The following is a 21,536-nucleotide window of genomic DNA, read 5'->3' as shown; positions in this document are numbered from 1 at the left end:
AGAATGTAAAAAAGGTAATGAACAGTATGCGTCACTCTGTAACAAGTGGAATGTTCTGCCACAGGCTTCCCATCTGACCAAGATGAACTATCAGCACCTCTGACCTCATCACTGCAGTCTTTACTCTTTAGTCAACTGGCCATCACTCCATACCTGCAGACTAATCCACTGGCATCAGTTAATTTATAAAGCTATCATTGGTAAAAAAAAAAAAAAAACACATATCCCCGCTCTCTACTCATCATCTCCAACTGTAACGCTCCAGCAATTTCATCAACATGGTCAATCCAAAAGTCTGCACCGCCTTCGGATGTTTCTCATTCCAGTCGCTTGGAGCAGCAAACTGGAATGAGTTGCAAAAGAAGCTAAAACTCCACATCCTCATTACGTTGCTCTGATTCAATAACGCATACCAAACGATTGGTTTGGACAAGGTTTTTTTTTTTATATAGTGTACACATTATGATGTTGTACTTTTTGTCGGGATTGATTGAGATGTTTCTATGTTTTATTAATTTTTAACGACATGCCTCCTGTTGCTGCTTTTTTGGCCAGGTCGTTAATGGAAATAAGAACTGGTTCTCAATTGACTTATCGGCTTAAATAAGGCTAAAGTTATGTATATGACTACATGTATATAAGTACATCACACCTCTTTTCTCATTATATGTTATCAAAATATAATATCAGAGGCAAATGTTTTGTTTTTTGATTTACTTCTTTTTTGTTGATGAACACATCACATGAGACCTTTCGCATCCAATACTGTACATAAAGCAGTATGTCACTGTCAATTGTTCTACCCCGATAACCTGTCTCAAGAGAAAAGCACAAATTTGTGTCACTTTAACATTGATTGCGGAGCGGAAACTTGGGAAAGCTTACTGCTGCACTGCGACCAGGGAAGTTGAAGAAGGCATCTGGACCGTGTCTCTGGGGCATCTGATTCAGCACCGACAACATTTTGACGGCATGCTTTGGCTGCACAGGTGGCAAAGATAAAAAAAAAAGTAATAACAAAACAGTTAAGGATTTTTCTTTGACTGATTGGACGACATTCAATACACTGTCAATTACCTCATTCACTCATTCTGCAGTTTGCCGATTACAGAACAAGCCCTAAACAGATCAGTGTGATGGCTCTCTGGGGGCGACTCAAGCGAGAGTGTCAAACTAACATACACTTGTGTCTAACTCGCTGCATTCGGTTCGTGGTATCACTTACCCAGAGGCCTCCTTCTCCTCGTAGCATGCTGAAAAGCAATTTCAGTTCCTTCACTGTGATGCTGTAGCTGGCCAGCACTCCCAACATGTCCACTAGCAAGTCTTGAAAAGGCAAGATAGCATGCACACACCCACCCACCCACACAAGGGAAGAAAGAGGGGAGAGAGTACAATTATCATATGCAGCTGCATTTTGCAGGTATTATAAATCATCCACACTGCACATGGGGTCCTCACGGTGAAAAGATTTAATATGCATCGACTCCTAAGATAATACATTTACTGAGAATGAAGCTAAATTAAAGCAAAAACTGTTTTGTCTGTTAAATCCCATTATATTTAACACAGAAGCACTTCCACTACAATTACATGGAAACTGACTTGTATATACCTAAAATATTCTGGATCCAATAAGTAATTTTTAAAAAGAAAATACTTAAGTTATCTAATAGCAATTATTAAATACAGTACAATTGTTTGAAATTAAATTTTAATCAAGATTTACTTTTTGCAATAGTTGACCAGGAATTGTCTGAATTGATAGAATATAATAGAGTGGTGCAGGAATGAGTCGACTTTGTTTGCACTTCCAATTCCCTCGGATTTAGATGCCTGAAATACGGTCTGCGGTTAACCCAAGCTTCAGAGGTTTCAACGTTGTGTTCTACAATATGAAATATGTCAGGAAACCCCACTCAAGATTTTTGAAGCTTCTACGCAACTTTAAAAAAGCTTTTGCTAACATGTGGCTAAATGATCCTACAGACAGTCATCACACAGAACAAAGCAACCCTACAGGGCCCTGTTTCTCGTACCTGGCTTACTGAGTTAGCGGGCTAATTATCAGGATAAGATGACGTAGGTCAGGCTTTCTCGGTTTCTCAAAGCAAGCTTAGATAAATCACCATAGCAACACAGCCAAAAATGTAAACCTGCTCCCAGGCAGGCTTACTGAAATTCACTGGATAAGCTGGCCACTCCCACGGACAAAAAAGGCAGCTCACTTCCTCATTGATGAAGGAGCGATATTAGTTATATTAGTTGTATAGGGATATAGGGATGAGTGTCAGTGCTCGATTATTATCCCTTCTGTAGAGGAGCGGGCACGCTCATTTATAAAGATGACTGACGTCTGGCTAGAATTAACGAGATAGTTTCAGTGCGGATCAGCCGTGAAGAAACCCAGATAGCCTGACGTCAATCATCTCGCTAATTTAAGATGGAGATTAGGACATTTGCTTGACTTTGTTTAGCCAGGTACGAGAAATAGGGCCCTGGTCTAGTTTGTTTATAGCCTGTCATCAGCTTTTTACAATCACACTTAAAAAATCCTAAAGTGGCATTCCTTTATGAGGATTATCTTGCAGAACAAATGTAAATATCATATGTGTATGTTTGGAATGGAAAAATACCATTTGCTTTTTCTCAAGGGACTCAGGATGATGCTAACTTCCATATTGGCCAACAAAAATGCATTATCCCTGAGGCACTCCGTTGCAGAAAAAAATGAAAGGGACAATGAAATACTATGAAAATATAGTCTATTTGTTACTAAAAATGCAGATCCATTAAAGATACAGACGATCAGATGGTGGGCTGCCTGACTGAAAGCTGGCAGAAGCCATGTATACGCCACTTGCTGGACATCAACATGATAATAATCACTCTGAAAATGAAATACCACTGCTACCATTATCATACCTGCTATCATGTCATCCACCAAGCTCATTTTGAGCAACACCTGCTGGATGAGGCCCACCTCAGTACTCGTTTGCAGGTTTCGAACACTTTTCCGCAGGATGGCGGTGAACATGCTCCAGATTTCAGCCTGGCAGGTGACGTCACAGTGCCCCAACAGCTCCACCATGCAGCCGATGCCTTCTGCATCCTGGACAATGAAGTTTGTCTCCAGGTCGAACTCACCACCCACCAACTGCATAATGAGAAGGGACAGACAGGGAATGTAAGAAAACATTGTATATTTATGCCTTTCACATGCTTTTTTATTCTGTTGATGTAATGCTCCAGTATGTAGAAACACAGATTAAACTAAACCTTCGCACTGAACATTGTCGCCTGACCCGGCTTTCAACCCTGTTCTCGATCAGGTTTTTTCTCTAAGGTGGAATTAACCAAGAGGTTGCATGTTTTCCGGGAACTTGCTGTGATGTTAACGAGCTGGACTGGAGAGGTGGAGATCTCTCTCCTTCTGAAAGGTTTTGATCAGAATTTAAACACCCCTGAAAACAAAATAGCCTGACATTTAATGAAAAGAGGAGGGAAACCCTACAGCCCTGTTGCCCCTTTTGAGTCATAAATGATAATCACTAAGCAAGTAGAAAACAACAATCAATAATGCAGTTCTTCGAGTTCAACAAGCATGAAATTAGCCCTCTAAAGAAGTGCATGGTATATATGTTGAGCACTGACAACCTGCTGGTGGGCATCAAAGCAAGCAAGTGGAAAATGGGCCTTGATATCACTGCACATTACTGTGACTGACAGGTAATAGCTAGGTGAAATCAAAAGCAGCCTAAAGTAGAGGAAAGAGACTAGTCCATGGAGTTATAAATGGACCCTAACCTCAGTCATCATCAGATCTGGGAGCAATTACATTTCAATGATGTTTGTCACTGGACTGCATGGAGGGCAGTTGTTGTGCAGACAGAAGATAAAGTAACCCTGCAAAAGCTAGGTTGGATTCTCTCGAGGATAACGTGCAGGTGAAAGAAAGTTTTATGGGAACTTATGCACTAAAAGCTAGGGCTTATCGATTAATTGGATTCAAACAGACATGCTATGTAATAAGTCATTTGTTGTTTTTCTAAATCGCAGCTTTTGCAGAGGGCCCTTCCACATCCATGGGACCCATAGAGCAAGCTAATTAGTGTTTCCTTTAACCCCGCCTCCCAGAGCTCAGTCTCTGGCTCATTCACATGGATGGAGGTAGGGAAATAACACTGCTATTAGTGCATTTTGCAACTTTTAGGACCTAATTATGCAAATAAGGGCTATTTAAGTGTTCCTACTGGAAAATTGATTTTCCTAAAAAAAAAAAAAAAAATATCCGCAGATTTACAGATGTCTCTGTCCCAATGCAAGTTTATGGGGAAAACATCTTATTGTGGGCCCCAAAGTATCACCGGACAAAGCCCAGTATATGATTCTGAAGGCTTGAGGCCAAGGCCGGGTTTAAGGGCATATTAAATTGTTATTAGAACAGTGTAACTCTTCTGGAGAATAGTCGAGTGTGTGCGGTGTAGTAGTGTGTGCGTAGTGAGTGTGTAGTTGATTGAGAGAGAGAGAGAGAAACAAATAGTGGATGTGCTCAGGGCAGATACGTGTTGCCGATCGAAGCAAAAAAGGAAATTAGCAGTCAAGTTTTCAAGTGGGAGTAAATGTACAGTGCAGGTTTCAGTTTGTCTAACTAAATGCTGCAGCTCCTCAAGACCAAAGTAAAGTAGCTCCTGCGGTGCCCTGAAGGGAGCATCAACATCGGCCTTGGAGGCGATACAACATCTCCCTGTGCTCCCCGACCGGGTCTGGAGGCTGGAGCCCTAACTGTTAACAACATGTTTACAACAAGGCTTTCAGTTATCTACATTTTTTTAGAGTGGTAGAGCACTAGTTTGTGTGATTTGGTTCAATACTGTTGCTAACTGAAGATCACTAAAATTCCTATTTATATATGAATATTCAGATGGGGCCGTCAGATCATATTCATTCAAGTTAAATCAACATGTTCACGTGTTACTATTGGGATATAAGTTATCAAAATAGGTTTTAGAGTGGCACAGCCATAATCAGGTTTTGATATTTGCTCTTTTATATTTCTAGATTTTGTGAGATTTGTTAATACAACTGACTGGAGATCAGTAAGATTCAAATATGAACGTTAACACCAGGCCTGTTGTTTTGCTGTGCTTTTTTAGATTTGATAAAGAAGTTAAGTCATGGTGATTATATGACATGTTTACAAGGCTTGAAATACAGTTTACTATATTCTACTACAATAGCCATACAAAGATATGTTATTCATATCAATGCATGCATCAATTAATCTTATTCCATCATAACAGTTAAGTCTGGCCGACATGAAAGAGCAATTTATATGTTGACTGTATCCAATGTTGTGTTGGTCATACTAGAGAATTATGTAATGCTTGTATGCTGAATAATACAGAAGATAAGGAACGTTTTAAAGACCTGCATACCAAATCAGTCGCAATATCAGTCACAATAAAAAACACAATTTGATTATTTTTCCACATTGGTCAGCCCTACTTAAACCAATTTAGAGAATGACGTCTAATCAAGCATTCAGTTGTTGTGGCAGATACGTAGATCCTAGCAGTAAATGATGGAGTGAATGTTAAGACGTTTTCAGCAATTTACAGTGGGAGGTTAGTCTGGACAAAATGGCAAAGCTATTGCTGCAAATTTTAAAACCATGTCCAAAGCTGAAATTCAGCTTGAAAACCAGACATCTTTATCAATGAGCACAGGAAGCAGTAAGGCACCAACAGTAACAGAAATTCCACAGATGGGTGCAATGTGAAATCTGAGTCAGCTCAGTGGCCAAAATCTGCAAATGAAACCTATAAAGCCGAGCAATGTGTAACACGTCTGCCTTAATATGTAGTCACTATGTTAACTGGTATGGAAAATGAACAGACTGGTGGAACGTTTGTTGATATGCAGACAATTCTTTTTGCCAGACTGCCCACTCCTCCTACCACCTGCCTAATGCTACCATGCATGTCCTGCTGCAGAAAGCCAAACACGGTGAAGCAACATGTTGCCATTTCATCCTTCTGTCGGGTAACACATGTTGCATCTGGTCTAATTGAATCGTGAGCATTACAGGATATGATATCCATTTGGCATCAAACACATAGAGTGGACATATCACACATATCTGAAATCCTACACAAGTTTCATTGACATTTTTTTTTACGATTGCTGAAATGAATGTGGGGCAAAAAAAAAACATACTTCTAACTATCAAAGATGCGTGTAACCAAGCACACTTAAGACAAACAAGATTCACATGAACTAAAATCAAAACATATTTTCCATTATACTAATATATAAAATGTTGGTAGGGGCAAAAACCTAATGACAAAGTTAAGCTGCCTCCTGTTTTATAATCATTTATGAATTCCAGTGAAAATGCAAATGTCTTGCTACCTAAAGTGCAGCACTACGAAGTGAGGAAGGAGAAAAGTGCAGTTTAATGCCAGGACAAAGGCATCCAGATCAAGCTGCTGAAGACAGGAAAACGACCATGGCTTTATACATTTACAGTGACGTTAAATGGTTTTACAGACACTTCTCTTTTCTTCCACTACCCCAATGCTTCTAATTGTGTGGCCTTTTGTGGACTAAAAGGATACTGTTGAAAAATCGTGGAAAAGTATGAAAATAAAAGAGTATGACTATTATTATATGTAACCTTTTTCTGTTTAGTATATCCATTGAACATATATACTGTTTTAAATCAATTATAGTTTATGATTAGACCATATAAAATGCATAGGATGCTATGTTGTATAATCTTTTCTATATAATGGGTATTGTATAGTAATAGAATACAGCAGCCAGTGTTACCATATAAAGCAACAACAAACCTCCTGTGGTTGACCTTAGAGACAGGATCTAGGATTGACCCGTGAAGAAAAAGAGGAGGGGTAAAGTGTGTCTGTGAGGTACAAGAGCTGATGCATGGAGCAGAGGACATACACATTTCACCAGATATCTGTGTCCGTATAGGGATTTCACCAGATCTGAGAAAACTGGACTTAATAAGCATCTTCACCAAAAGAATAAAAAAATCAGATTCGCCCTCACTCCAGCTCTTAGGGGTTGGGACAGGGCTCCCAGCTTTAGAGTCTGGACTTAAACAAGTTCCTTTACCAAAAGAGAACAAGAGCTTGATTTGGGGAACACTTATGTAGAAGACTCATGGACACCTAGACTGGACTTTAGAGCTCTTTTTAGTTTAAGGATTAAAACTTGATTTGGGGACAGCTTATTTAGAAAAAACCCTAAACCCGCTAACAGGAGAAGTGTGTGCTTTCACCAGCTCGGAATCTGGATAAGAATTAATCAATCTTTTCAGTTGCATGTGACACTGAAACTGTTTCATTGAATTTAAATTGTTATATGTGATAACATGACATACACTTTAATAAAAATTGGCCTTCACATTCGTAAGTGGCTGAAAACAAACAAAGTATTCTGGTTCAATAAACCTATTTATACCCTCTTCTGCTGTTTGGTAGACTGAATCTACCAAAGAAACTTAAGGTAAGTATCTTTGAGTGAAGACTTTTGCTGCGTTTGTCATAAATGATGAGATAGTGTCAATAGGGTTAGGGTTAGAGACGAAACCAAGAGACGAAACCAAGTCATTCACTGCCAATTGTCATCATTCACATTATTTACAGGCACACCACGACCCTGAGAAGTGGTTTAATTGCACATTCAGATCCTCAGAATATTTTTCACACATTATGCTACGAGAGGTTAATAAAGACATGAAATCACTGATTACACACTTAATATGTGGAGAGCAGAGCTTCTCAGAGACATACAAGAATTATGCAGAGGAAATTGATGCAGTTTGAATACCACTTAAGTTCACTGATGTAAAGCCCATAATCAGTGTTCAGAGGTAAATCACCACATTATCTGCAAAAAGAGGAAAACTGTTTATATGTTACAACTATAAAAGCAAAATGGTTCAAATGCATCATGCTCCGCCAACACAACCCGTAACCAGTAAAATGCATTCGAACATTTATTTGTGTCAGTAATTTGCATTGAATTACACACTGAAAAATGTTTGTGGGTGTTGTTAAGACACATACCATACACATGAGACCGTTGTTGCACGTCATACCACTATCTCTCTGACTAATTTCCTGTCTACTGTGTCCTATTGACAAAGCAGGACAAAACTAAAAATATAAAAAGAAACCTATGTTATGGCACTAATTTGAGGAAGGGTTTAACAAATAGTTTGGATCTACTACTATTTGTTACAGCTTCATCGGGACTAAATGGCCACTCTAACAGAGCTTGGATGTTGCTCTGCAGAGATGGAGAACCTATCAGAAAGACAACAATCTCTGCACCAGCCCATTAATTAGGCCTTCTTGGTAGATTAGTTGGAGAGATTCTCCTACATTAAAAAAGCATGAGGCAGCCTGCCTGGAGTTTACTTAACGACCGTAAACCTGACAACACAAGACACAAATATTCTGTTGTCTGGTGAGAATGAATGGAACATTGGCCTGAACGTCATGTGGCAAACCAAGCGGCGGCAAACAGCCGCGGCTCATCACCTACTTCAAAAAAGAGGACGATGATGGTTGCAGCAGAACCATTACGACTAAGGAAACAATAAACAAAGCTAAATGCAAAAAGACTTCAGAATGTGGTGAAGATTCACCGTTCGGCATGACGATGACCTCTCGGCAAACACAAAGTCAACATGCGTCATGACAAGACTAAGTGTCGAGTGACCCAGGGACCGGCTGAGGACTGCAGGTGAACATTTACTAGATGTGCAACACTTTTTACTTACATCTATAACAACTAAATATTGAAAATGTGTCTGCCACAACATGCATTTTAATTTTCCCTTTGCATTAGTAGTTTAAGCAATGCTTAATGCAATTAAAAAAGGTGTTAGACTTTACTTGATACAATTGCCTAATGAATACCACGGAGAAGCAGTCTGTGTGTGTGTAGTACAGTATAATTTAACAAGTAAATGATCTTTTCTGCAATATTGGCCACTGCTAAATTCTCATGTTTCATGGGAGACAAAAGACGCAGGTTGAGTTTCCACTCCCTCCAAAACTCCACCATCTAAATTATACATTTCATGTGCTTTTTGGCTCCCTGCTGGCTCTCCAGGACTTATCTAAAATACTATAACAGCAGGAAACACTGGCAATGAGAGATTGTGGCTGTACACTCGTTTATTTTTGCCCCTATCTCTGACTTCAACTCCTGATGGTTTCCGATGATAGAACACTGCTAGCCGTGGTCGGTTTACCACATTAGACCTAAGAGCAGCTCAGTGTGCTGCTGAGCCCGAGCTCCTCTGCTAAATCCTTTCTCACTGAGACTCTGATGATAGTCCTGTCAGTGATCTGCACAATAAAGCCAGAGTTGCTTTGGGAAACAAACAATTGTCATAGATTCAGATGCAAATGATTCCGGATATTTAAAGAAACCAAAGACTGCATTGACTGCTGGGCTATTCTACTGATTTATACTGTTACGTGTTAGATCTGTATTGAAATGTAAGTATGCATTCCAAGTGAAATTGAATCTATTCATTAAAGTGGCAACATACAAGTGTTTTGCTTTAACGTATTATAATGCATTTAATGTGGAGAGCACAATGTAATGGCTATTGAATATATGCTATTGAATAATGTAACCATCAGCGTTTAGATTGGTTCCCTATAAGCCCTGCTTTCACGAGGTCACATTCACCAGAGAAAATGAAGCCTTGATTTATGACACAAAGGCACAGAACAGCGCCCGAGTTGCGATGATACTTATGAAGGTAATAAGATAATAATAACAACAACAACGAGGCCCCGATGTCTGAACCAAGTTGGCAAACTCTTTATTGCCTCCCAGCTTGTCAACGGCAGCAACTCAACAAAGTAGCTTACAATAATTAACAAAAAAGCTTGCAGTAATTATCCCGAGGTTGCGGAAATGGCAGACGCTGGAACAACCAAAGTAATGTTAACGTTAAAAAAGGAACAGTGTGTATCAGAGGATCTACTGATAGCTGTGGATTAATAAGTATGTTTTCTTTAGTGCATAATCACTCAAAAATAAGGATTTGTTGTCTTTTAATTACCTTAGAATAAGCCGTTTATAGGTCCTCTTTCGAAAACTAAAAACGACGACGAAAACCGAAACTAAATAGCATCAGCATTCGTATGAGAAGAAAAGAATCATATTAAGAACTCTGGAGTATATTACTGCAGGCCTCCTCATCATGTTGTCACAATGTTGCCAATGAATCTGCCAGTCAGTCTGTGTTGTGCCTCTGTTCTTCACAGTTGCCATTGGACCCGATGATTTCAAACTGAGCTTGAAGCGTGGAGTAAATACTGAAAAACATTTATCACAATCAAAAATGGCAGGTTGCGTTTTTTACAAATGAAAACAAGCTCATTAGCCTGCAGTCAACCTGTTTTTTTTTTTCTTTCTGGATGGGAGAACTGTTAATATATGTACGGATGATGATAACACCCTCAGGATTCATTCATCCATAGGGGAGCGATGACCTGAAATGTCAAACCAACTAATCATTCTGCATACAGCATGCTCTTTTCTGCATCTGGGTCTCACTAAAGGGTGGAAATTGAAAAATGACGAGCTGACTGCAGTCTTTTAGATGCTACCAGTGTTTGAAGGTCTGCGTTGCATTGCTAGTAAAAGACAACTTGTCAGTCAGTATGTCAAGTGTCAGCAAAAGCATTTATCTTTACATACCCTCCCAACCAACCTATTCGTATTTACGTCGATTCCACTCATCCAACATAAACGCCAATGGAATTCGAATCTAGTGACATTTCTTTGAATGCACCATAATTCAACATCAAAGAGGCGTGAACGTTCCATGTTGTATTAATGCACCGAACTGCAGAGTGAGTAACACTAACACACACACACACACACACACACACACACACACACACACACACACAAGTGGAAGCACAGTGTAATGGAGGGAGGCAAATTCAGCAGTCAGCAATCCATGCTGTATGATGCAAATACTGCTGGTGCTGGTTCAAATCAGTGTTGTGCAGACGGAGGTAGAGCTAACCCATTTCCCTGATCCCAGGAGAGGGGCCAACGGAAGGAGGAAACCTGCCTCTTGCAGCTATGGCTAATCATTCTATTTCAATTATGAATATCTGTTCCGGATTATTAAGACGCTCAGAAGCTCAGTGGAGCTGCAGGTCGATTTACAAAGCAGAGAGGAAGGTATTAGAAATAACACTACAATATGAGGCAGGAGAGTAATACTACTTTAATTAGGCTCTAGCTCATATCTATGCAGCTGGAGCTGGCAGACCTGTCAAGGTAGTTACACCGGAGTAGTGACAGCTAGCTCCCTTCACTGTAATAGCACCGAGACTTAGAGAGAAGGATTTACCATTCACAAACTGGAGGTGAAACTAGATTAGCAATAATGCCTCTCAGTCAATCTTGCACATTAGCATTAGAGTTCAGTGAACTGCTCACAAGCTTATGCTGCATTCACATGGAATCAGGAAGATGGCAAACCGGATATTAGGGCTGTGCGGTATACGGTTTCAAATTTCCATACAGTATGAATACCGTCATACCAGTGGTGCATAGCCTGTTCCGTCATGGTGGTACATTTATAAAATTACACCGCCGAACTGCATGCTGGGTAAGATTGCCCACGGAGCATGAAGTTCGGCGGTGTATTTAATAAATGTATCACCGTGACGGAAGTTTGTACACTGTACCAATGTTACTGCCTGCCGAAGAGCGACAACGGTCGTTACTGCTATGCACGGGTATGACGTATATGAAAATTCATACCTACATTCCCCTGGGTCCTAAGTCCCTACCAATGTACAATCAGCTGCTGGCCAGTTGCGAGCGAGTTGGCCAGCAAGTGGTGAACAACTACGGCGGCGGTCGTTTTCGGCGTCAATTAATGAATGAGTTTACCCAGAAAAAAATACCATGAAACCGCCAGAATCTTACACAATACCGTGGTATGAATTCTTTGTCATACCGCCCAGCCCTACCGGATATCATTTTTACAGGATAGAATTCTGCTGGAGCAGGATGGTAAAAAATTAGGTGAGGCCTTCAGAGAACACCAGCAACAGTAATGCTGTCCAAAGTTTGAATTATTGGCATCCTCCACGCTGGATTTTACAAGGGGATGGACGAAGCTCCCTCACACAAGGTGAAAGGTGTTTGCAAGAGAAAGCGGGATTTCATATCTACATGCATTACTAGAATATTAAATAAAATAGTAGATAGAAAATAATGTTATTGAATATATTTTTATTTCAAGTCAATAGCAACATATCGTCATGCGTGTTTTGTTTTTGCTTGTTTTTCACATGCTGTCCAGCAGCTGTTCATCTGCCTGATTCCAAGTGAATGCAGCATTATAGTCGCTTTCATCTGTCTGGCCAGGAGAGATGAAGATCCTGTGATGTTGCAGGAAACCCAGCAGAGCGTGTTGTGTCTGAGGAAATGAAAAAGCCTTCGCCATTATTGTGATTCTTTAATGTGCTGGGAATTCTAAATTCCACCAAGAAAGCAATTAGTTTACTGTGTGACAAAACCAAAAAGTGTTTATGTGAAAGCCATTAAGGTGTGTGCTTTATTTAATTGTTCATCCCCCTGCTCCTCTCTTTTAGCCGGATAGGGTTATGAGCCTCAATCAAGTGCGTTATTTTTTCTTCTGAGAAATAATTCATTTGTGCGTCATTGCTATGAAGAAGAGAATTAAGAGAGTTACATGTGAGCCCTCGAGAATCCCTCCTCTTTCGACTGCTTCTGATTAGGCCGGGGCTGAAGGCTCGCCGTCGCCATGGTGACAGGCAGCGAAGATTGGACTTGAGACAGTTTCCAAGGGAAGCCTACAGTGGCCTCTAAATGGGTTGAAAATAAATAGAACTGATGTCCTATTTACAAAGGCTGCTGGTGGAGTGCGTACATTGCAGTGAAGGAGTCTCTCGGGGGCAGATGTGGAGCTCCGGATGGTTCTCTCTCCAGATTTTGCTGAATGAATAAAATGAGAAGTGTTCTAGGTTCAGAAAAACATTCATCTAGTCTGCCAGATGTGGACAGTAGCGGGTCCCACCACCAGTCCACCACGTTATTTTTTTACTTTGAATTAAGAGACGTGTAACAAGCCATTTCCCCTTTTCCAAAATCCATTTTTTGCCACTAAAATGACTACAATCACAATAAAACGGGTTGTTGTACTGCCCAGTCAAAATCATTATAACCAGAGAAGGCCCTGGCTTGATAGAAGCTCAGATTTAAGGTTTGCCTGCTATTGTTTTGCACTCGATTCAAGTGTTCATTATGGGCACGGAACACTAAAACTAAAAAAAGTTTCTGTGTGGTGCATTTGTGTGCTAGCATGAAGCATCAAATCATGATTGCTAGTGTTGTCTTTTGTCATCAAAAGAACCATGTTCAGTAACTCGCTGACTTATTCCAGAACAAAACTAAACACTGTCAACACAATACAGAAGGCAAACTCTCCCAGTGGATGTAACAGTTAACTTAACACAATAACAAGGATCAGCTCAGAGTCAGAACAGCCTGCAGCTAACATTTAAAGCAGAATGCAGTCAAAGGGATGAAGTATGATGCAAAAGTAAAGAGGGGAAAACATATAATTGACCATTATGCAGCCAAGTGTTTAGCAGCACCAGAGGGAGAAAACACAATATCCATGTCGAAGACTTGGATTTTCCAACAACCCCCCTCACTTCACAGCCACTCTAAAAAAACAATTTTACATCCATGATGAGGAAAAGGCAAATGAATGCGTTTGAACTGTTCAAAAACGAAAGACATAAAAGAGAAATTATCTAATGCTAATTAATTCACAGCTTTACAAAAAGGCAAGAATTAATAACTTTACATTTCTACAGATATTTTGTACTCACTTTTTGGTATAGTATGGAAAACATTATACTTTTGTATTTTGAAGTGCAGGTAATACTATATATACAAAAAACACAAAAGAAAAGGAAATTGAACAGAGTGGAAAAAATGTTCGACAGAGTATTAGTATTTGATATAAGTCATTTGAATGTGGAAACTGAAGTGTCAAATAAATTATCTTAGCAGTAGTAGAGAATTAAGTTATGAAACTGGAAGGTTAGAACGTTAATAGTTTAACAGACCATTATATCAGGCTGCCAATATAGTCATTACGTGACTAATTATGGCCGGATCCATCATACTAATTGGTGTTCATAACCATATGTAGAAGGGATTTTTTTTTGTCTGTTAGATTATAACCAGCTAACATCTCATTCCCTCCTTTGTGTACACAGTATACACTTGTGTATTGCTAAAGCAAAAAGCAATTGCCAGAAGCACAGGAAGAGGATGATATGAATCTGGATTTTTGTTTCGCACCCCTGACGTGCAAAAATTCCATTAATTGGCAAACTGCACTTGTTGTTAAAGCATACGTTATCTCCAGTTGACCAATTGCTAAGCTGACAATCATCATTACCATTTAGATCAGTCGTTCTTCAAAGTGTCAATGCTGAAGCGAAGGACCTAAAAAGAAAGATTTGTGAAGATATTATGCAAATATTTGGACATAATGGCACTGTCACTCAAGGGAACTATTATCAAGATTTGAGCTGGAAGTCAACCTCGGGCCATTCTTCCTTTACCCTGAAAATGTCACCAAAGTAAAAGGCCAAGGAAACAGGAACAGAGCAGTGGAACATTGATGGGGGGAGTGTCAAATGTGTAGCTTCTGTGGTTCCATTGAGTTTGATGAATGGTCTTCACGTCAATGCTGAACCATGCAAATGACCACACTTTGAATACCCACTCTGCTTAAATGATGAGTCAAGCACACCACAGAGCTGCACACTGGGTGAGAAAATAATAATAATTTGTCCCTTTAAAAGCAAATAATCATGTACAAAACAGAAAAAACACAGAGGGGGTAAAAAGAGAAAGGATCAATGAGCCACGCTGGCATTATTAAGTAAAATCATGAGCCAAACTTGAATAGAGATACCATTTCTTGCCCCTTTTTCATTTTCTTCTTTATCTGGGCTCATATTTGCATTGCCACCATCACCCAACAATGTGAAAACTGCATCTATTTAACTAAGGCCAAATGTGGGTTACTGAATGAAATCGATACAGGGATCATATCAACCAGTGACCTGAACACGAAAACAAGCATCAGCCAGAAGTTAGAAGCAAACTTTTGTCATCTTGCTACAGACTGTGATGTGTGTGTGTGTGTACATCATCGAGGGGATAGTACACGATTGAATAGCTCTCGCTAGACAGGTGAGAGGACACAATGACTGCATAATACCCAGTGCATAATACCCGCTGCCTTCTGTGTGACACCTGGAGAGTCTCCTGTCATTCACTAGAAATTAGGCTCAGTCTAACAGCTACCAGACAGCAGCCACCTGGTGTGTCTGAATTTCGGAGTACATCTCCTGCCATGTAAAGTCAGAGTGTGTGGATTCACGCCAAGTCTATATTTGACGTCCATATGCCCGATAGTGGTTGAGCAGTGTAAAAAAAGAAAGAAAAAAGAAAAAATACAGCACTTGTTTCCTCATACTTTAACCTCTTGGTGTTCCTGTAAAATTTGCCGAAAAACGCTTATCCAAAGTAAATTGGAAGCTGTACTTGAACTATTTGGATTAAATGCATGGTCTTGGTCTCTTTTGAAAGGTAACAATCTGAAGATGTTTTCCCTCAATAGTCACAATCACTTTAAGTGCTGCTGACACTGAGTTATATAAGTTTGAACACACTAAAGTATAAGGTTTTTAGTTCAGCCTGAACATTTCTTTGCCTCACAGAAAATGAATATTTTACACGTTTTTCTTATGAAATGTCTAGGCGTTTTTCCATTTTGAGACTGAAAATTTTGATGATATATATATACTATATACCTATTTAAAAAGCTTATAGTCTTGCAAACTTATAGAGGTACTATTCACATTTACAACCAGTATTGCTGACACAGAGAAAATTAAGTATAAATGCATTTTAATGCTAATTCAATGCCAAACTGAGTCTCAGTCAACAGCTGTCTCTTCTGGTGAAGCTGAAGGCTGTTTGTATCAGCTTCACCCCCTGTTGTTTAGACCCGTTTTTTAGGCAATTTCATTGGCTGTACAAAACGCCTGTCATCCGAGCCGTACGACGTGACAGGCTTGATCGCCGTAAGAAAAGAGGCTGCGCCTGTATTTCAACGTAGCTTCTGGTTGGGTAATGTAGCATGTCAGTCAGGACATGAAGCTCCTATTGGTTCAAGTGACGTTTCATTGGAAAAGTTAGGTTTCAGCGGTCATTATGATGCGTCGTCAGTGAGTTGCCTGGCTTTTGCTATCGTTTGTTTGTTTGTTTGTTTTTGTCTGACAAAAGTCTCGTTTGTAGCTGCTGTGGTGGACTCGTACCGAACTATGAATAGGAGGTACAGTGTGCACTAGAATGTCCAGTAAAGGACGGCCACGGGACAGCAGAACGTTAAGAGGTTAATTCAGTAATAACTAGTGATGTGTCTTTTCGTGTCGAGTTTTCGATGCGTGTGTTTAGAAAGCAGGCGAAATAGCCTCAAAAAAAAGCCCAGCACTGGAAAAGTTCTTATTTTTATGAAAATGAATCAAATGTACACATCAACATGGACTAGCGGAACTGAGGCTTGAACCACCGATCCTCTGACTGAGAGACAGGTATGCTAAACACTGACCCAGTCACATCACAACCCTCCCCCGAATTTGTTTCCATTTTCACTTTTGACCCCACCATTATATCATAAAGACAGACACAATATTAATAAGTTAAGAATTGATGTATTGGCGACACAAACATCATTCATTCAATTCAAAGCTTCACACACCAAAGCCATGGTGTCGTTATGATCACTCTGCCTGTTTTACATGTATTGTCCACCTGGTGGCGCAGTAGAGCAAATGAAGCCCCATGAAGCTTTGGCCCATGAGCGAACCAATTGGATGGAAAGCTTCAATGCTTCAGGAAGCTTCATCTCGCCATCACTAGTAATAACACTTGAATGGGAAAGTGCTTAAAAATAGAAAAAAACTGGATCATACATCATGGAAAGAAAAGAGTACAATTCATACAAGGAACCATGAAATCAACAATAACTATTTATGGACCACAAGTCAATACCACCACCAACCAGTGACTACAGCCACTGTGCCTTTATTTACAGAACAGACACAGGAGCATTGGCTGCATTTAAATAGAGGCCAGCCCAAACCTACCAGTGAGCACGGAAGGCCCGAGCGAGAATGTGACCTGAATGTTATACTAACTCCCTTCATGTGACCAGACTGTGATTGAGATGTCAGGAGGGTTGCTGTATTGTTTGTGGAAACATTGCTCAAGATTTAAAGATTACAGTGTTTATGCTCCACTGAACTGGATGTGTGCAGCATACAAATGTGGCTAACAAGCCCCCTGGAAAGTGAAGATGAAAGGTGGTTCATAATGATTCAGTCTACCGGGGAGTCCATCACTGAAGATTTTGGAAAATCTTTACGGTTAATGGAGCCATGCTGTGTTTCTTCCTGTCTCCAAATTTTATTAAGAATGGCACAAATGAATCATCCGTCTGTAAACATCTCAATTAGTTTAGTGACAACCTTGTTTTCCCATCTTTTCATTACCAGCTGGGCTTAGCAGAGTCATCGTTGATCAATTAACTAAAAAACTGACACATTGATTCAATTCATTACATGTGAAAAACCAAACAAATAGTTATTTTATTTTGTCAGCCAGGAGAATTTTACGATCCTTCGAGTGTGTCGTCCGTCTGCGAGCGAAAGTGCACCTCTGTGTCTGTCCGTGGCTAATCTCTTATTCTGCTGCAGCAAACTGGATAATATTTTGGGAGCCCAGTCACAGCTGCATTGTCAAGGACCTTGGTTGTGGTGACTCACACTTCCTTAAAAAAAACAAAAAAACAAAAAAAAACATGTATTGCCTGTTTTATACTGCCATTGACTGCCCGCTGACCCCTCACTCACTAATCTTACCAGGTGGCCAGTAGGGGCCACTACTGATAACGCAGCTAAGTGCATCGCCGACTCCCAGCAGCCACACTGCGCCAAGAGACAGAAAACAGTTGGGGGGATGCAGATTGCCTGCATACATCGCCGCTTGTTGTTTCAGTTTGCATGAAGTTTCATCTATGCATTACAGCCGATTGGTACCTCGACAGGGGGTTAGCTAATTGTGGGTTTTATTCATTCAGTCACACAGCAGTGGGCGTGGTTGACACACGTGGTGGAGATCTGCATTCTACCGAGTGTACCTTTCTTGTTTGAACATGTTATAAAACACAACTTGTGCTTTTGGAAGATGCAATAAATATTGTCGGATTTCCCTGTATGTGCTCATCAAACCAAAATCACCAATTTTAACCGCATAAACTACATTTCACAGTTTTAATTGCTGGTAAATTAGGTTGTGTCTTATCTTCATAAAGTCATAGATTAATAGCTGCAGCAATTTCAATGTTTTTAATTACTTCAATGTCTAGAATATATTGTATCCTCCATTCTAGTAATTTGCCAATAAATTAACACACAACAGCAATCGGCAGAATACAATACCCTTTAAGTATGTTTCACTGTTTATACGCAATGGTTATTTTTTTCAGTTTGCATAACAAACACCGCTGAACTCAAGACATGATGTGTGTAGGCTGTTAATGAATGACAAGTTAATGAAAAAATATCACTCCGCATATATAAAGTCACAGGAGCATTGGGGTGAAAGATGCCATAAACATTTAACTTTAAATGCCATCAGCATTTAACACCATCATCCTTTCCAAACTGAACACTAAACTAGGTGAGCTTGGCATCAACACCTCCCTCTGCAGCTGGATACTGGATTTCCAAACCAACAGACCCCAGTATGTTAGGTTAGGCAATCACACCTCCTTGACCCTCACCCTGAACACTGGCGTTCCACAGGGCTGTGTGCTGAGTCCTCTCCTCTACTCCCTGTTCACCTATGACTGCACGCCTGTACATGGTTCCAATACCATCATCAAGTTTGCAGACGACACAACGGTGGTGGGCCTCATCAACAACAACAACGATGAGTCGTCCTACAGGGAGGAGGTCCGGCACCTGGTGGCGTGGTGCGCCAACAACAACCTGACCCTCAACACCAAAAAGACCAAAGAGTGGACTTCAGGAAGACAAAGCGCTGCACACACTCCCCCATCCATATCAATGCAACGGAGGTTGAGCGTGTCTCCAGCTTCAGGTTCCTGGGTGTCCACATCTCAGAGGACCTCTCTTGGACCCTCAACACCTCTTCTTCTTGAGGAGACTGAAGAAGATCCACATGTCTCCTCTTATCCTGGTGAACTTCTACCGCTGCACCATCGAGAGCATCCTTACTAACTGCATCACAGTCTGGTATGGCAACTGCTCTGTCTCAGACCGGAAAGCACTGCAGAGGGTGGTGAAAACCGCCCAACGCATCACCGGTACTCCACTCCCTGCCATCGAGACCATCCACCTCAAGCGCTGCCTGCGGAGAGCGCACAGCATTGTCAGGGACACCACTCACCCCAGCCATAGACTGTTTGCCCTCCTCCCCTCTGGGAGGCGCTATAGAAACCTCCGTTCCAGGACGAGCAGGCTCAGGAACAGTTTCTTCCACTCAGCTGTCAACACCCTTAACTCTGCATCATATATATATATATATATATATATATATATATATATATATATATATATATATATATATATATATATATACTGTCTTCATTATATTATCCACGACATTGCGCTGCACCTTAACTGCTTCTCTTTTGCACTCTGGACAGATACAAACTCCATTTCGTTGTCATAGTACTTAGTACTATGTGCAATGACAATAAAGTTGACTCTGAATAAAGTTTTGAGTTTGAGTAAATTCTAAATGTTCAAATGCTGAGCTCGAGCGCTGTCAACAGTCTAACAAACACTTGACCGTACCAGCTTCAGAGTAAAGTCAAGGTTGGAGTGGATCATATTTTTACAAATGAGTCTGATTTCATGAGGCACAATCTAGGTGGATTTTGAGACATGACAATGAGATCGGTAGCATGATTTTTTTTCTTTTCTTGAGGTGAAATCCAATCAACTTCTGATCTTCAACAGCAATGTGTGAATTTATTGATAGCCTATCGGGAAGCAAATACATTGTGTGTGTTTGTGAATAAAGTGGAAATCAGGCTGGCAGAGCGTAACATGAGCCAATATGTTGACTGAGAGGTTTGAGATTATCATTAAAAGTGTGATTGAGGCACACAGTGTAGATCAACAGCAGTCATATGGAGCGCACTGCACTGTTGCTGAGACTTGGAACTCGTCAGCCCAGCAGGCTACGCCTCCAGCAGCATTAGGACTTTAAAAGCACGGCAAAGATACTGATTGTGATGGAAAGAGCAAATGAAAGATGTGACAATGCTACAGTAGGAAGAAGAAAGAGGGTAAGTGCAGTGGAAAAAAGGGAGACAAGCAGAGAAAAAAGAGACTTATAGGGTATATTGATGACATTGTTTATGATGTTGATGACAAGTAAGGCATGTTTTCTTGACTTGCTTGTTTTTAGTCAGGGTCCAAAGCATGCATCGGTCCCAAAGCAATAAACCGGACCAGATGAAACCGACAAAACACAAAAAAACAGGGTAAAGTTTGATTACAGGAGCTTTTGGAGAGAGGTCAGGTCCTACTACTACTGCTGCTGCTACTACTACTACTAGTACTACTACTACGCCACCCATGCAATACGCAAAAAAACAACTTTGTGGTGAATATGACCATGCGGTGTGAGAAGACAGAGAAAGATTGTGTGGGTGAAGCCCAGACGCAGCTGATGGAGGGCAGAGGGCAGTGCATCTCCCCCATCTGATCTTCCCGTCATCTTCTGTGCACAGCAGACTGGCCGCGTCTCACCAGACATCAGGCCACCTCATATATCTAATCTTTTCTCGGTCCTGGCGGTGTACAGCTGTATCAAATGCTCTGGTCTCTGCTTCCTGCCACAACATCAGCATGTGAACTTTTATTTAACAGCCAATCTATCCAAGGAGTGAAACACATCAAACAGAGAATAACATCAACTGGAGGAGCAGTCAAACAAACATACATTGCATTTTCAACTCACACCCACCCAATGATTCGTTGTATGTATGTAATATTTTTCCCCTTATTTTAACTTTCACTACTTTATGTTTAGCGTTTAATTTTGTTATTACTTGCATGATCTTCTTTTTCATACATTTTTAAACCAGCGTTGTTGGATGGAGCCTGTAATTGTTGCATGAATGTGATAAGTAAAGAACTGGAATTTGATTTTTTTCTTAAACCCTCCAGGCTTTGAAATGTTTCCCCGAACTGACACAGCTGCTACAATTATTTCAAATCACAGGGAAAATGATATCAAATCAGCAATCTCCAAGCAAACATTAAAAACCATTTGAAATGGATTGAAGACAAAGGTTG

General features: G+C 40.4%; 1 protein-coding gene across 2 annotated transcripts in view; it reads right to left on the bottom strand.

Annotated features, from left to right (window-relative positions):
* The window catches only part of LOC306743000 (neurobeachin-like), a gene marked incomplete at both ends in the record, with an annotated part of 186,063 nt that overhangs the window by 138,457 nt on the left and 26,070 nt on the right, over positions 1-21,536 (bottom strand). For both annotated transcript variants that reach the window (XM_079225467.1, XM_079225468.1), the window contains 3 exons: positions 886-981; positions 1,226-1,326; positions 2,926-3,157. In XM_079225467.1, the coding sequence (XP_079081593.1) occupies positions 886-981; positions 1,226-1,326; positions 2,926-3,157 (429 nt within the window). The remainder of the gene's footprint in view (positions 1-885; positions 982-1,225; positions 1,327-2,925; positions 3,158-21,536) is intronic.

Source organism: Taurulus bubalis, assembly GCF_910589615.1.
Source record: "Taurulus bubalis genome assembly, chromosome: 10".
NCBI lineage: Eukaryota > Metazoa > Chordata > Actinopteri > Perciformes > Cottidae > Taurulus > Taurulus bubalis.
Note: the sequence above shows the minus strand (reverse complement) of the source record. Positions and strands in the feature narration are given on the sequence as shown.